Source organism: Malaclemys terrapin, chromosome 1, assembly GCF_027887155.1.
Source record: "Malaclemys terrapin pileata isolate rMalTer1 chromosome 1, rMalTer1.hap1, whole genome shotgun sequence".
Lineage (NCBI taxonomy): Eukaryota > Metazoa > Chordata > Testudines > Emydidae > Malaclemys > Malaclemys terrapin.
The window spans coordinates 200,865,905-200,880,671 of record NC_071505.1 but is presented as its reverse complement, the minus strand read 5'-3'; the positions used below and the strand labels follow the sequence as shown (position 1 = coordinate 200,880,671).

Below are 14,767 nucleotides of genomic sequence, written 5' to 3'. Positions count from 1 at the left end.
AAAACTTCAGTGTACCTGCTAGGTCATCTGCTCAGTACTGTTTTTTACCTGGCATGCCCATTCCAGTGAGAACATTCTCCATATGCTTGATGCCAAAAGATCTTAGGGGGGATTATTTGAAGTGAACTAAAACCCTTAGAAAGTCCACCCTACTTAGTTTCCTTTGGCAGCAATTCACTGGGCAGTGTTATTACTAAAAGGACTGTCTAACTAGGTATCATGCATCTTTTTTGTTATTAATACATGAAGTCCATTGTAAAGCACTTAGAGTTCCTACACACTCAGTATGCCTGATCCAAACACACACAAGCAAAGAAACAAAAGTTAAGCTGCCTAATGGTACCTACACTCCACTCACAAGCACCCACCTAATCTTTACCACAACTACCGTGCACCACACCATGCACCATTTTCATCTTTCAGCATTCACCCCTTTACCAGATTTTCCCCCCAACTCTATTGATTATGGATATTGGGTGTAGTAGTAGTTTAATAAAGGATGATTAAAGGGTATGTGTACCCCCTTCAACGAGTCATACTTTCACATGCCAGGCCCCTCCCATTAACCATCTGGGCTTGTGAGAGTTGGGTCCTTCCCATCAACCAGGCTTGCATGCACAGTATGTAAACTTCCAGTTTTAATGTGAATAATGGCTAAAAATTACCTTAAATCCAACACTTAACAAACCCTTCTCCTTTGCACTGGTTTTCTCAAACCCACTTCTCTGGTAGGTTCTTTGTAGATAGCTCTTTTTTAAAAAGCATTGTCTGTCATCAACAATGAAAAATTAGGGAAATTTTCAGCCAGAACCCAACTTAAGACTTCTTTTTAAAAATGTATGAAGAGAAACCAAACAAAATCCACACAGAAAATTGAAGGGAGTACAAACTAACTTATTGTGAAATTTCACACCATTTGGACCACCTACTTTTAAAGAGAAACAGGAAATTATTCTCTGTTTTAAGTCTATTTTGCAATGCAAAGCTAACCGTGAAGCTGCTGCCAGGCACCTTCATAATGACTTAGCTTTCCATCTTCATGCCAGCCATATCAAGGCTCCCTTGGTTAGAGTCAAAGCTATGACCATTGCCTATCTGACATGTCTCTCTTGCAAAGGTATGCAAAGCAGCTATATAGTCCTCTCTCACCTATACAAAGCATATTTACTTGGATTCAGTCTTAGGAGGGAATCTGGTTTTGGATTCCAAGCTCTACTCTAGAAATTCTTTTCTAGGTAAGGAAGGTCACATTTTCCCACCCCAGTAGAAGTTTTTTGTTTTACTTTTGGATGTCACTTATTTTAAGTTGGACTCGTTTTATTCCCTGTGACATTTATATTCATCATATAGGTTGGAATGTCCAGTGGTATCTTAAAAAACAATATTGACATTAATATTACTGCTTTTTGCAACTATTTGCAGTTTACTTTTTCTTTTGGGATAACCTTTATGCGGCTTAATATCCAGAAGCAAGAATTGTAATAGAAAGTATTTTCTTGTTGTTCTGCTTCTCTGAAGCTATATTTTCATTCACCCACCTTCCTCCCCTCAGAGTTTGGGTGTCACATTTTTTGAAGTGTTATTTTTTCTTAGTTTCATTTTTAGTCAGTTTCTTTCCTTTTTAAATCTCTCTGCTGGTCTTGTCTCCTCAGGAGATTCCCATGCTATGCAACTGAGAACTGACTGGAATGCTGAAATGTCAATATTTATATCTTGTAATAGAGGGGAGGTTATGTGCAACATATAGTAAGGGGCCTGGTTCATGTGCAGTGCTTGCTACCACCACCCCAAGGAATCAAAATTCCCAAGAGCTGAGGGAGTCTTGCCAAACTCCTCCTGGGGAAGCGAAGGCCCCAGATTGACAGTAGTGTCTGAGAGAGATCGCCAGAGAAGCAGAATTAAGTATTCAGAGCATGAATATTGCAACCATTTCAAACTCATGCCCCAGTTATCTTTATTACAACATCCTGTTTTAAGAAACATTTTTTCTGAGACATAATTTTCACTTCATTTTCACTTCTTTTAAGGTTGCATATTCATACACCTATGAACTTCGACCTTACTTGGATCTGCTTTTGCAAATCCTGTTGATTGAGGACTCTTGGCAGACCCACAGGTTAGTATTCTTTTTTTTTTTTTTTCATTTTACAGTAGAATTCCATCTTTTCATAATTTGGGACTCCCCTGTTGGACAGTTTCTCTTCCCAACTAAATGGTTCTGCTGATTAAGAGAAATGGACTTAAAAAATCTGAAAAGACTTAAACTCTACTAAGCAAAACACAAGGACAAAACTTTTATATTCAGCTTACTTCATTTTTATCCCTACTTTTAAAATTAGGCAACTTGTGTATTTAAAACTTGAGCTTAGAATTTCACTTTTTTCATAACTGGCGGAAAGCTATTTAGCCACTTAACACCAATTGAATGCATCCCTCTAAGGCTTGGTCCACACTGGGACGGGGGATCGATCTAAGAAACGCAACTTCAGCTACGAGAATAGCGTAGCTGAAGTCGACGTTTCCTAGATCGAACTAAGTTTACTTACTGCAGGTCCACGCGGCGCAGGCAAGCTCCCCCGTCGACAGCGCTTCCTCTCTCAGCGAGCAGGAGTTTCGCAGTCGACGGGGGAGCGCTTCTGGGATCGATCTCTACCCGCCGAATCAGGCGGGTAGTGTGGACCTAGCCTAAAAGTGGAACCTTTACTAATATTCCAGTTAAGCAGCAGTCATTGGTACTCAGTGTCATTAGGCTAGACTGCTTCCTTGGAAACATTTCAGTAAAGTGGCTGTTCCATTTAAGAGGAGTATACTGTGGTGATAGTGGTGTAATTGGTCATGACACATTTCTATGTGGATAGGACTATTACCTTTGACACCTATGAAGTTGGGAGAGTTGCGGTTTTCAAAGACAGCAAACATTCTACATTAGTTCACATTTTAATAGACTGTTGTCTCTTTTAAGAGTGTCAAGTATTCAAACCAGTTTGAAACACAATTCTCACCAATTGAGAGAATAAGGACTTTTTTAAATGACCATTAAAATGCTCAATTTTTTTTCTTTGCAATTTTATAAATATTGACTCTTTTTTTTTTCTGGTAGCCTCAATCAAAAGCACTGTACAAACACAAAAGAAGGGACTGTCCATGCCTCGGAGAGCTTTCAGTCTGAAACAAAACATACGTACACAGTGTCATGGAAGAGGGGTACAACTTGCAGTAAATGTGGTCTAGGTGGTAGTTGGCCATGTTTTGAAATACAGCCACTGCTTTATAGCTTGTGTGTGGAAATACATTAGTAGTCAGATTTTAGTAAATCATTTGAAACAGTGTTACAATGAAAACTGATTGCAGTGATGAAAATATGTGAGGGGACCCTTAAGTCATTTCCTTTAGAGTTGGATTGGACTTTTTAGTTCAGCTGCTATCTGGACATATCCCTGAAGACCTTCTCTGAGAAGACAGTGGTGTAGCTTGCTGTGCTCCAAAGACTGGGAGATGATCTTTTTTTAATTAATTTATTTATAAGTCTTGATTTACATGCTGAGAGGAAGTTGTTCCCAACAAACCTTCCAGGATATGTCTACAGTACAGAGGGGAGCCTGGCTCCCAGCCCAGGTAGACAACGTTTTGGTAGGTTAGTTCGAGCTAGTGTACTAAACATAAGTGTGAACGTTGTGGCACCAATGCAGACCTGGGCTAGCCACCTGAGCTTGGACCCAGAGTGTAGCATGGGCTTGAGAGCCTGAGCTGTCACCCAAGTCACATCATCCGTGTTGCTATTTTTAGCGTGCTAGCTTGAGCCAGGCTATTGTGAATCTGTCTACCCAGACTTCAGTGTAAACATTCCCTAGATTCTGAACCCCTATATGGTGTGTCAACACTTGCATATCCAACTCAGCTAGATGTATAAAGTTCATAGTCTTTAGCTTAAGAAACACTCTTGAAGATGGAAACAATTTAACAAGACACAACATTAGACCTGTGCAAAAGTGCTAGGTAGGTTTGGGATTTTGAATAGTGTTACTGTTTTCATATGTCCAACTGCTGGATTTTCAGCATTTGAAATACGAGTTTAACTAGGATTTTTCAAGTATGCACACTGTGGATCTCACTGTACATGTTCATGCACCTCAAGCATGTTATATCAGAGTGTTTTGAGTAGCAGTGTCCACTGGGTCTGTGCCACCTCATGCTCCCTTATGAGGGTATATAGGGTGGAGTGATCACAGCCATCTCCCAGTTCCTTCCTGTCACCCATGTGCACCCCACTACTTATTAGTATTTGCTGCCATTCAGTTTCACTGATCTACCTGAAGAATTTGTTTTTCTTTCTCTCCACTAATAAGTGGACTGCTTTCAATTGAACCGCTTCAAAAAAACAAGACCGCCTTCCTGTACAGAGGGTTTAGGTACTTTGCATCAACTGCCACACCTCAAGGCAAACTAAAAATCCCCAGCTTTGAGTCCTGCCTATCCTGTGATGGTCTTATTCCACTCACCACTGGGCACAGTCACTACCAGTTTTGCCTTGAGGAAAGCCACATACCATACCAGTACTCTGCTACTGTGGGGGTTAGGAATAAAAGCTCAACCACTAGCATGGCTCAGGAAAGACATGGTCGCATGTTACCAGCCAGAACATTCTCAGTCTTGCAGGTGCTGTCATGGACACTGTTGGTAGAATCCTGAAGTATATATTGGCAAGAGTCTGCATCTCCACCCGAGATGTCCTCTGTGTGGAGATTGGCACTGGCACCTCTGCTACCAAGATCACCCCATGTTTCAGCACTGCCACTTGAAGAGATGTGCTCCTCATCACCTTCACCTCATTCTTTTTTCAGTGTTCAGCAGAGATCGATCTATCCTGGTTGCAAGCATTAGGCATTCCTAAGGAGGTGCAATGCACAATAGAGGAGCTGTCTGTCGAGGGAATAGAGCTCTTTGGTAGTCAAACAGATGAGGTGTTCCACTCACTAAAGGACTCTTGGGCCACACTGCAGTCTTTAGGGATATGCACAAGCCCGATCACAACTGAGACAGAGAACACCCTCCTTCTCCTAAAGTAGGCAACCTGAAAAAACACTCAGAAAAATGCCCCAGTACTCCAGGGGCATTTACACTATCCTTCTCTGTAATGCACACTGCACCTGCTCTGAGGTAGCACGTTTGACAGAAGTGTTGAGCCACTCCAAAGCCTGTCTAGAGCCAATCATTACCTCAGCAAGCCAACTTTGCCTCCTTCCAATAGGCCTAGTCTGCAATTACAGAAGACAGATGGATGCTAGACATCATTGCCCGCTGTCCCATCCATTTCCCCTTGCCTACCCACTTCCCCATCCTTCTTCAGGGACCCTTCTCACAAGAGCCTTCTGCTAACAGAATTAGCCTTGTTGCTCCGTCTAAAAGCCACAGAAGAGGTCTCTCAAGAATACAGGGGAAGAGGCATCTAGTCCTGATATATCCTCATTCCAGAAAAGACTGTGTCTTCATCCTATCCTAGACCTGAGAATTCTGAAGTATTTTTTTATTTATAATATATACATATACACACACACACTCACGTGTGCACGCACGCTCAGATTCAGAATGGTAACTATTGCCTCCGTCATTCCATCCCTTCTGACTCAAGACTGATTCATGGTTTTCAGCTTACAGGATGTGTACTTCCACATAGGTACTTTCTGTGGGATAGGTGGATGGCTAAGCCTCACAGTGGAGTCCATTTATTACCAGTACAAAGTATTGCTGTTTGGACTCTTCATAGCACACACAATATTCACAAAGTGTCTGCTGTTGTGGCATCCTATATGAGGAGAAGGGACATTCATATCTACCCTTACCTGGAACGATTGGCTGACCAAAGGTGGATTCCAGCAGAAGAGCATCGGGCCTGAAAAATGCCTTCTCCCTTTTCATCCAGATAGACCTCCTGGTGAACTAAAATTGTTCCTTACTCCATCACAAGTGAGCAATCATAGGAACTGTGGTAGCCTCCTCACGTCACTCCAAGGACAAGTTCTTCTTTGCAATGACTACTGAATGGAATAAAATCAAATCGGGCCATGATGACAGTGCAGACCTGTCTGACTATTAAGCCAACTGTCAGCATGGCAATTAACTGACACCACTTGCTAGACTTCACCTGCGACCCTTAAAACACTGAAGTCAGTCTATTCCCCAGTAAGACACCAGATGTTCCACCTCGAGTCATCTCAGAGCGGAATTGGTAGCTAGAACCCAAAAACGTGTGGAATACCTTTCTGCTTTCCCTCCAACAGTGACACTAATCTCAAACATGTCAGAGACAGATTAGGGTGGTCACCTGGACCATCTGAGATGCAAGGCACCTGGTCCTAAAGTGACATGAAATTCTGCATAAAAGACAACACATCTGCAGTGGTCTACATAAGCATACCAGTGTGTGCTTATTACTCCCGTCCCAGGGAGCAATCATGTTATGAATGTTGTCAGCAACACAGGATAACCCCTATGGCTCTTCACCTCCCAGGAGCCAGTAACAGCCTAGAGGACTTCTTAAGCAGACAATCACTCACCAATTATGAGTGGTCACTACAGAACTCCATCATCCAGCAGATATTTCGAAGTGGGAGAGTCCCATAAAAGACCTGTTCACCACCAGGGAAAACACCAAATGTCCAACTTTTGCTCTTGAGGGGGATCTGTGGAACTGAAGCCTCACTTATGCCTTTTCCCCAATTTTCCCAGAGTACTATGTAAGATCAGACGGGTCAAGACCACAGTTATCCTTGTGGCATCTTACTGGCTGAGGCAGTTTTGGGTGAGAAACCCGCTACAGATGTCCATTCAGCCTCCCATCTCTCTGCCAGACATATCTCAGAACAATAATCATATTCTGCATTTAGCCCCAAAGTGACCACATCTGGCAGCCTGGATGTTGGCTGGTTGGTTGAGAACCATTGACGGAGACTGCTCCTTTCAGATGCAGGAAATCCTTATACATAGTTGTAAGCAACATACAAGAAAGACCAATTCAACAAAATAGAAGAGGTTCTCCATATGGGTGGCCCAGCACAACCCAGTCTCAGTAGAAACTTAGGTACCAAAAATCTTACCACATACTGCATTTAAAACATTCTGGCCTTTCATTTAGCTCTATCATGGTCCACCTGGCACCTGTACACTTGTCTTTGATCTTCTCAGAACCAACTGTATTGAAGATCCACAAAGACCTCTTATACATTTAGCCCTAGCTAAAGAACTAACTCTTGTGTGAGACCGTAATATCCTCTTCCTAAATCTTACTGTGCTTCCCTTTTGAGTTATTCTCGGGGTGCACCCTGTCCTATCTTACTTTAAAGATGATCTTTCTGGTTCCCATCACCTTGACTAGGGGAATCCTGTGAGCTCCAGGTCTTTGTGGCTGAATCTCTCTACATGACATTTCACAGAGACATGGTCGTACTGAGACCTCATCCTATGTTCATCCTTAAGGTGGTCTCAGAATTCCACTCAAATCAAGTTAATTTGTTTTCCAAAAACCCATTCTACACCAGGAGACAAACTGCATGCTCTGGACATTTCAAGTTCATTCATCCACTGTGTGGACAGAACTAAACCTTCTTCAAGATGTTGTCAGTGTGGATCCCACAACCCCTCCTCCATACCGACTTTTTCTGAGCCCTCAGCATATGGAATTCTGAATTGATGAGGGAACTGAGGGACAGTTGCGGACGCTCCGCCCTTTATGCTGTCGTACAGGAATGTGAAGAAGCACGAGGTGCATGCACAGCCCCAGCAAAAGACTCCTATCTCACATGTATGAGGCGCACATGCATCTATAGCGGGATCCACACTGATGACATCTCAAGCAACATTTACTGTAAGGTAAGCAACCTTTCTGAGATGTAACTGTATTCTAGCATTACAATGGGTGGTAGATATTTATGGAAAGAATTTGTTTTAATTCTGTTGATTGAGAACTAATGATTAATAGGTTACACTTTATTGCTATAGCTATGATTGTCGTTCTGCTTTTTGATATCTGTGATTACTCTGATTTTATATATCCGGGAGGTCAAGCATATAACTGAATTGTTACTAAACCCTTTTAGAGTCATAATTAATACATTACATTGTAATTACTCTGTTATACTTTTTGATGCACACCTACTACAAAATCCTGTAATCAGAATATTAACTTTTATAATTACAGTGTAATTGAAGTGTAATTCCAGTCACTGTTTTATAATGTGTAACAATTAACAAATTTGAGGACTAAAATTTTGACCTTGGAATTTTTTTTTTGCAGGATTCACAATGCACTTAAAGGAATCCCAGATGACAGGGATGGGCTATTTGACACCATTCAGCGTTCTAAGAACCATTATCAGAAAAGAGCTTACCAGTGTATAAAGTGCATGGTAGCTCTTTTCAGCAACTGTCCTGTAGCCTACCAAATCTTACAGGTGATAACTTCCATTCTGACTTCATAGTTGTTTTAGAATTCTAGATAGAAAGTAAGTCAAGCAAATTACAACAGAGTAAATTGCACTCTTCCTCTAAGTAAAACTCATTTGGATATTTCTTTGTCAAAAGATCAGAAGAAGGAAGTGGGAGGGGAGGGATTCAGCTAAACTTGACAGTAATTTACAGATTGTATTAATGCTTGTATGGCAGCTGCTCCAAACCCACCAATGCTTCCTGTCACATTACCCTTCTGGAAAAAAATGTATGTACTCAGTAAAAAGAACTTTTGTTTAAACCAGGGGCGGGCCAACTTTGTGGCCTGAGGGCTACATTGGGTTTCTGAAAATATATGGAGGGCTGGTTGGGGGAGGCTGTGCCTCCCCAAACAGCCAGGCATGGCCTGGCTCCTGCCCCCTATCTAACCCCCTCCCCTTGCTTCTCGCCCCTGACGGCCCCCCCGGGACCCCTTCCCCATCCAATCCCCTCTGTTCCCTGTCCCCTGATGGCCCCCCTCAGGACCCCTGCCCCGTTCACCCCTCTCTGTCCCCTGACTGCCGCTGCAGCCCCATCCAGCCCCCCCCTTCCTGACTGCCCCCCCAGGAACCCTGCCCCAATCAACCCCCCTGTTCCCTGCCCTCTGACTGCCCTGACCCCTATCCACACCCCTGCCCCCCACCCTGAACTCCCCTACCCTCTATCCAAACCTTCCTGCCCCCTTACCACTTTGCCTGGAGCACCGGTGGCAGGTGGCGGTACAGCCACGCTGCCCAGGACAGGCAACCGCACTGCCTGGCTAGAGGCAGCCACGCCACCGCGCAGCACAAAGCACTGAGTCAGGCCGCAGCTCTGCAGCTGCCCTGCCCGGCAGGAGCCCGCAGCCCTGCCGCCAGCGGTGCAGTGAGCTGAGGCTGCGGGGGAGGGGGGAAACCAGCAGGGGAGGGTCCGGGGGCTGGCCAGCCGGGCAGGATGTGGCCCGCGGGCCATAGTTTGCCCACCTCAGGTTTAAACAGTGAGCTAGTGTGAAGATGGTAACATGTTTTCCTATAGATGGATGTTGTGGCAATAGAGAAGAAGTATTGTGTTTGAAGAATAAAAAAGGGATTCTGAACTGTCAATTTTCTATCTCTGCAGAGCAATGGAGATTTGAAGAGAAAATGGACCTGGGCAGTAGAGTGGCTTGGAGATGAACTTGAGCGTAGGCCATATACTGGAAATCCACAATACACATATAATAATTGGTCTCCCCCAGTGCAGAGTAATGAAACATCAAATGGTTACTTCTTGGAAAGATCTCACAGTGCTAGAATGACCCTTGCAAAAGCTTGTGAACTCTGCCCAGAAGAGGTAAAGAATTAGGCTTCGGAAAGTTAAATAAAATTACTGCTTTAAATGCTCAAAATCCTTTGTACCTTATCCAGTAGTAGCAACAGTGAGTTGGGCAGCAGATTGTTCCTGGTTTCTGCTGGTTTTAGAAGTAAGAAGTTCTGTAACTTCATTTGCTAGTATGAAACTGCCTAAAATTAACAATCATTTCCACTGACTGCCAGTTGTATAGTGCTGATGGTTTGTAGTAATCTTTTCTTCTGTTACTTACTGTTTGTATTGGCATTAACTGATTCCAAAGTTGGAATACTCCTAATTGAACTAAAATGGTGAAATTCAATTCTAGGAAGAGATAAGGTGATATCTGATAACGTATTTCAAAAGTAAGACTTTTCTCGATGATATTGAGCAAGCTGCCACTTAATGTTGTTTTTTTAAAATGTTGGGGGGAGGGAAGGGAGGAGTGTCTTGGTCTCCCAAGAACAGTGAGATTACAGTTTAAGGATGGGATTGGATTTGACTTGAAAAGTAATCTTTTACTGTCTGTTAATTTTAGGAACCAGATGACCCAGACGCCCCAGATGAACATGAATCCTCCCCACCAGAAGATGCCCCATTGTATCCTCATTCACCCGGTTCCCAGTATCAACAGGTAAACAGTGCAGAGTTTCACTTTCCGTTGAAGGATCTAAAGTCTAACTTTTTGTTTTAGCTTTCATGCTAACTCACACTGTAATAAATGTTTAACTAGAAACACATTATAGTTCAAATCTCACACTTCTAGAGTGATCATAAAGATGAACATTCAGCATCATTTACTAGAAGCAATTTCTCCATCAGAATTTCACATAAAACCCAACATTTTACCATAACAGATATTTATCATTCATACTAAAAGCACATATGCTGACTACCATCCCCTAGCGAATGCATACTGGTTTGATTCAGCTGTGCTTCTTCCATGTTTATCACCTTACTCTGTGAATTGCACCATTGACTTAAATGATAGAATCCAGCCCTACATTAGTAAATTGTTTTAGACTTTAGTAATTACTGGTACTTAAAAATGACTTTGTCCCATATATAATTTGTTCTGTGAACACTGATACCCAAGTTTAAAGTGCATATAAAATTTAAATCTGTTTCAGGGTTAAGTGACTATTTTGTTAGCATCTATTTAAATGGAAAGCTAGATTTGAAAGAAATCATACCTAGATTTATTGAGCTGGTAATAACTAAATTAGTAGGTCCCAGAGTTAACTGCAGTTTTTATTTTCCAACTTTTCTCCAAATCACTTATATATTCTGAATTTGCTAATTTTATTTCCTGCCCTGCCCAAACCCATTTCCCCTTCATCTTGCTTTCCTTACTGATGTTCTCAGCAGAGCAGTTGTAGACTTCTCCATCCCCTTGGAGTTAAGCCACAGTTTATCACAAACTCACTGATTAATCCTTTACTTGTGTGATGTGTTCATTTTCTCATAACAGCTGGCATTTCTCACCCTGTAACACACACAACCCTTTTTTCTTAGTATTGCAATAATAGGTTTATTATTAAGTCAAATATTGCAGTTTCTTGAAGTGTCATGGACAGACAACGTTTTACAATTGACAGTTGTATAGGTGTATTTTTAATCAAAAATTTTACTTGTTAGTTTTGAAAAATTGTACTTGTTAGCATCTGGAGAAAATAACTGTTCAGATTTTATTTACTTCTGTTACAATTATTTTTTAGCAGACAAAACCTAATGTATGTTTGCACAATTATAGTTAATTTCTTTTATTGTGTATTTATTTTTTAAAATTTTCTCCCATACTGTTTTATCTTTTGGTAGAACTATATATACATTTTAATCTAAACTGTATACATCACATAGGCAGCATTCCATTCATCCTCTTTTTTTGCTTTGTTTTGCATGTAATTGTCTGCAACTTAAAATCTGTATTTACTAATTTTTCACTATAGCTTAATCTTTGCAATTTCAATTCAGAATTTTTTATCTTCAGCATAAATTCATTTAAAAGGTAAGGGCAGGAGACTTCACAGTAATGAATAAACATCCTGAAATATGTATTACTAATTAACCAGTTCACTATGCTTTGGGGTATTTTTTTCAGTGGTGTATGTTCAAAGGAGTGGGGGAATCACTATAATTGCTTAGAAAAAATTTCACAAGCATAATGTCTCCTTAAAATGTTTTATTCTATTTTGCAGAATAACCATGTGCATGGACAGCCATATACAGGCCCAGCAGCACATCATATGAACAACCCTCAACGAACTGGCCAACGAGCACAAGAAAATTATGAAGGCAGTGAAGAAGTTTCCCCGCCTCAGACGAAAGATTAGTTAAATGCACATAATCAATTAACTTGCTCCATCAAGACTGTGCACCCAGGCCTTACAGTCCAACCTTTCTCTGTGTCTGGCTAATATTTAAAACTAGAAAAACTATTCCTAATCAACATGGAGTGGAGAGTCTATTCACTGTCTTATCTGCAGAAAATTGCTGTCAATATATAACCTGCCTGCAGTGGAAAGTGTATAGTGTTTTGTAATAAATGGCCTGATGCTAATGTGTAAATGGCAAAGGTGTATATAGTATATTAATGTTTGACTGTTAATTCTTAAGCAAGAAACATTTTTTTTGTCTTGATGAGACTCACAGATCTACGAAAACAAAAGTAACTTCTTGATATAACCGCTGCGCTCTGCAACCAGTGTTGCCTGCCTAATGGCAGTTGGATCAACTCCTTTATGAAAAAGCCTATCCATGTCAACCACAAAAATAGTTTCATGTTAATTCTTTGCCACTGGAGTCAATTTTACTATGAGCAACGTAATGGCTGGTAACCTTTTAATTATTTGGTTGATGTGGAAAATTGGTGATGTAACATTGTTTCTAGATCTTTTTTCATTGCCTTTTTCATTCTGGTATTAGGTTAATCACTTTGAAGCTATAGTTATGCTGTAACATTTAGCATGGCTTCACACCAGGTTAGTGTAGCCAATCAGGGGGGAAAAAAACCAACCATGACAGTAGTTGTCCCAAAGTGACAACTGTATTGCTCAGAGCTTTTTCTTCTTACACCTAGACTACAAAATGGGGGAGGTAGGGAAATGTGACAAACAAGTGGTTTTCAGTTGCACATATGTTCCTCACATCTAATGTTGGACAGTTCTGTCTCTGGGTGGGATAAAAACACTTAGTTTTCAGTAATAGGAATTTAAAAGATTTAAAACAAATATGCAAAAATTTTGCTATGCCAGGATGCCTGGAGCATAATAGACTGTATTTGGTGTGCTTGTTTTGTTTCTTTGGTAGAGCTTATTAGATAAACTAACAACACTTTCCTTCTACTGCATCCCAGTGAAGTGGAAGTCAACAAAATCACACAGTACTTGTGAGTGCCACTGCACCAAGTTAACTTGCTGGTTTTCCGCTCATTCACAGTTCTACTTGAAAGCAAGAATTGTCTTAGCTCTTTAACCATTATACAAGAAATCTTAACTTTAGACGCAGGGTTTAATTATAAAAGAAACTACTGGTTAGTCACATACAATTCTAAGGTTCTCTAGTCTGGAATAAACATTTGTTTAAAGACTTCAAGAAACGCATCAGTAAATACTGTATTTAAATGAAAATTGGTAACTTGAATGTGTGTAATTTTTTGCAACCTGTCTAAAAACCAAATACCCCTGCAAAACGGATACAGCCCACCCTATACTATTTAAATATTTTGCTGTTTTATTTTATAGAAATTATTTTGCTGAATTCACAAATAGAATTTGATTTAAGAAGAATATTTTGTCCTGTGGTGTGTGTTTTTTGTTTTTTGTTGTTTTTGTTTTTTTAATTGACTGCACAGAAAGTTTAATTCTGTGCAGTGGCACTATGCTGAATTCCGGAACTACAGTCACATTGAGATTTTTGTGCACAGAAAAATTTGGCCCTTGACTAAGAATAAAAAATTAGGACAATTACCCTGTAAAAGTTTCTTAATGTGATTTATCTTGTACTTTTTGTATGTTTTTATATATACATGTATATATTTAATGAGCACAAGCTTGATGGTGTTTTTTACAATTAAGTTAATAGAAACAAAGCTGCTTAATCAAACAGAAGGTCTGTAGTGTTGAAATGAACAAAGAAAAAAAAATAATCACAAGTGCATTCTTATGCACTTAGTGTAATAAGGGAGGGCTATAGAGATGAATTCATTTGTTTGATTTTTTTTTTAATATTCTATGTAGCAAGGATCACTTTTGTGCTTCCATGTGTTCTGTAGTGCTCAACAACTTAATTCAGTTTTTCATGGTTTTTTAATAATACCGTTTTACCAGAACTTGTTCAATTTGGGAGAAGTTTTCCCACATATGTTTGAGGATACTTACTGGAAGTTATAACTCAAAATATTAGCCTTCATATTAGAGCTGAAATAGTTCATATTGATTTGGACCAGTAATTATTGTTAAACACGCTATCTCAGAGATGATTGTGTATTTTTTTCTATTTAGGTAAAAACATGTCATGTGCTAGTTCAGCCTTGCCAAATGTGATTAATTTTAACAGTGCAATGATTGTAGAGACGTGTACAAACTTGTGAGATTTTTGAAGGTTGTGATTTTTTCCCCTCTCCCCTGAATTGGGGAATCATGACTGGTAGCAATTAATTTTCAGATGGCAAGTTGAGGTTATCCTGCATCTGCCACTTTGAAGAAAGCTAGCCTGTGTTGTTGGTTGCTTTTCAAAATAGATAGCTACAGCAAAAAGTGTGATGGGAAGAAAATCTCTTCTTCACTCTGGGCAAAATAGTTTTAAATTGTATTAATTTAAGTAACAAATGTTGTACTAGCAAAAAGTTTAATATGCATGTTACTGTTGCAGCAATATGGCAGTGGTCATTTTCAGGCTATATCCAATACCTCAATATTGATATGGCACACATCCTCAAAGTGCCTAAAGGTTTAATTTCCCCTTCACTATTTTCTGT

At 40.3% G+C, this 14,767-nt stretch overlaps 1 protein-coding gene across 4 annotated transcripts in view; it reads left to right on the top strand.

Annotated features, from left to right (window-relative positions):
• The window catches only part of USP9X (ubiquitin specific peptidase 9 X-linked), a 217,540-nt gene extending 203,707 nt beyond the window's left edge, over nucleotides 1–13,833 (top strand). For all 4 annotated transcript variants that reach the window (XM_054005771.1, XM_054005769.1, XM_054005754.1 and 1 more), the window contains 5 exons: nucleotides 2,028–2,116; nucleotides 8,291–8,447; nucleotides 9,580–9,792; nucleotides 10,328–10,423; nucleotides 11,988–13,833. In XM_054005771.1, coding sequence (XP_053861746.1) covers nucleotides 2,028–2,116; nucleotides 8,291–8,447; nucleotides 9,580–9,792; nucleotides 10,328–10,423; nucleotides 11,988–12,122 — 690 coding nt within the window. In that variant the 3' untranslated portion in view covers nucleotides 12,123–13,833. The remainder of the gene's footprint in view (nucleotides 1–2,027; nucleotides 2,117–8,290; nucleotides 8,448–9,579; nucleotides 9,793–10,327; nucleotides 10,424–11,987) is intronic.
• The last annotated feature ends 934 nt before the right edge of the window (nucleotides 13,834–14,767 follow it).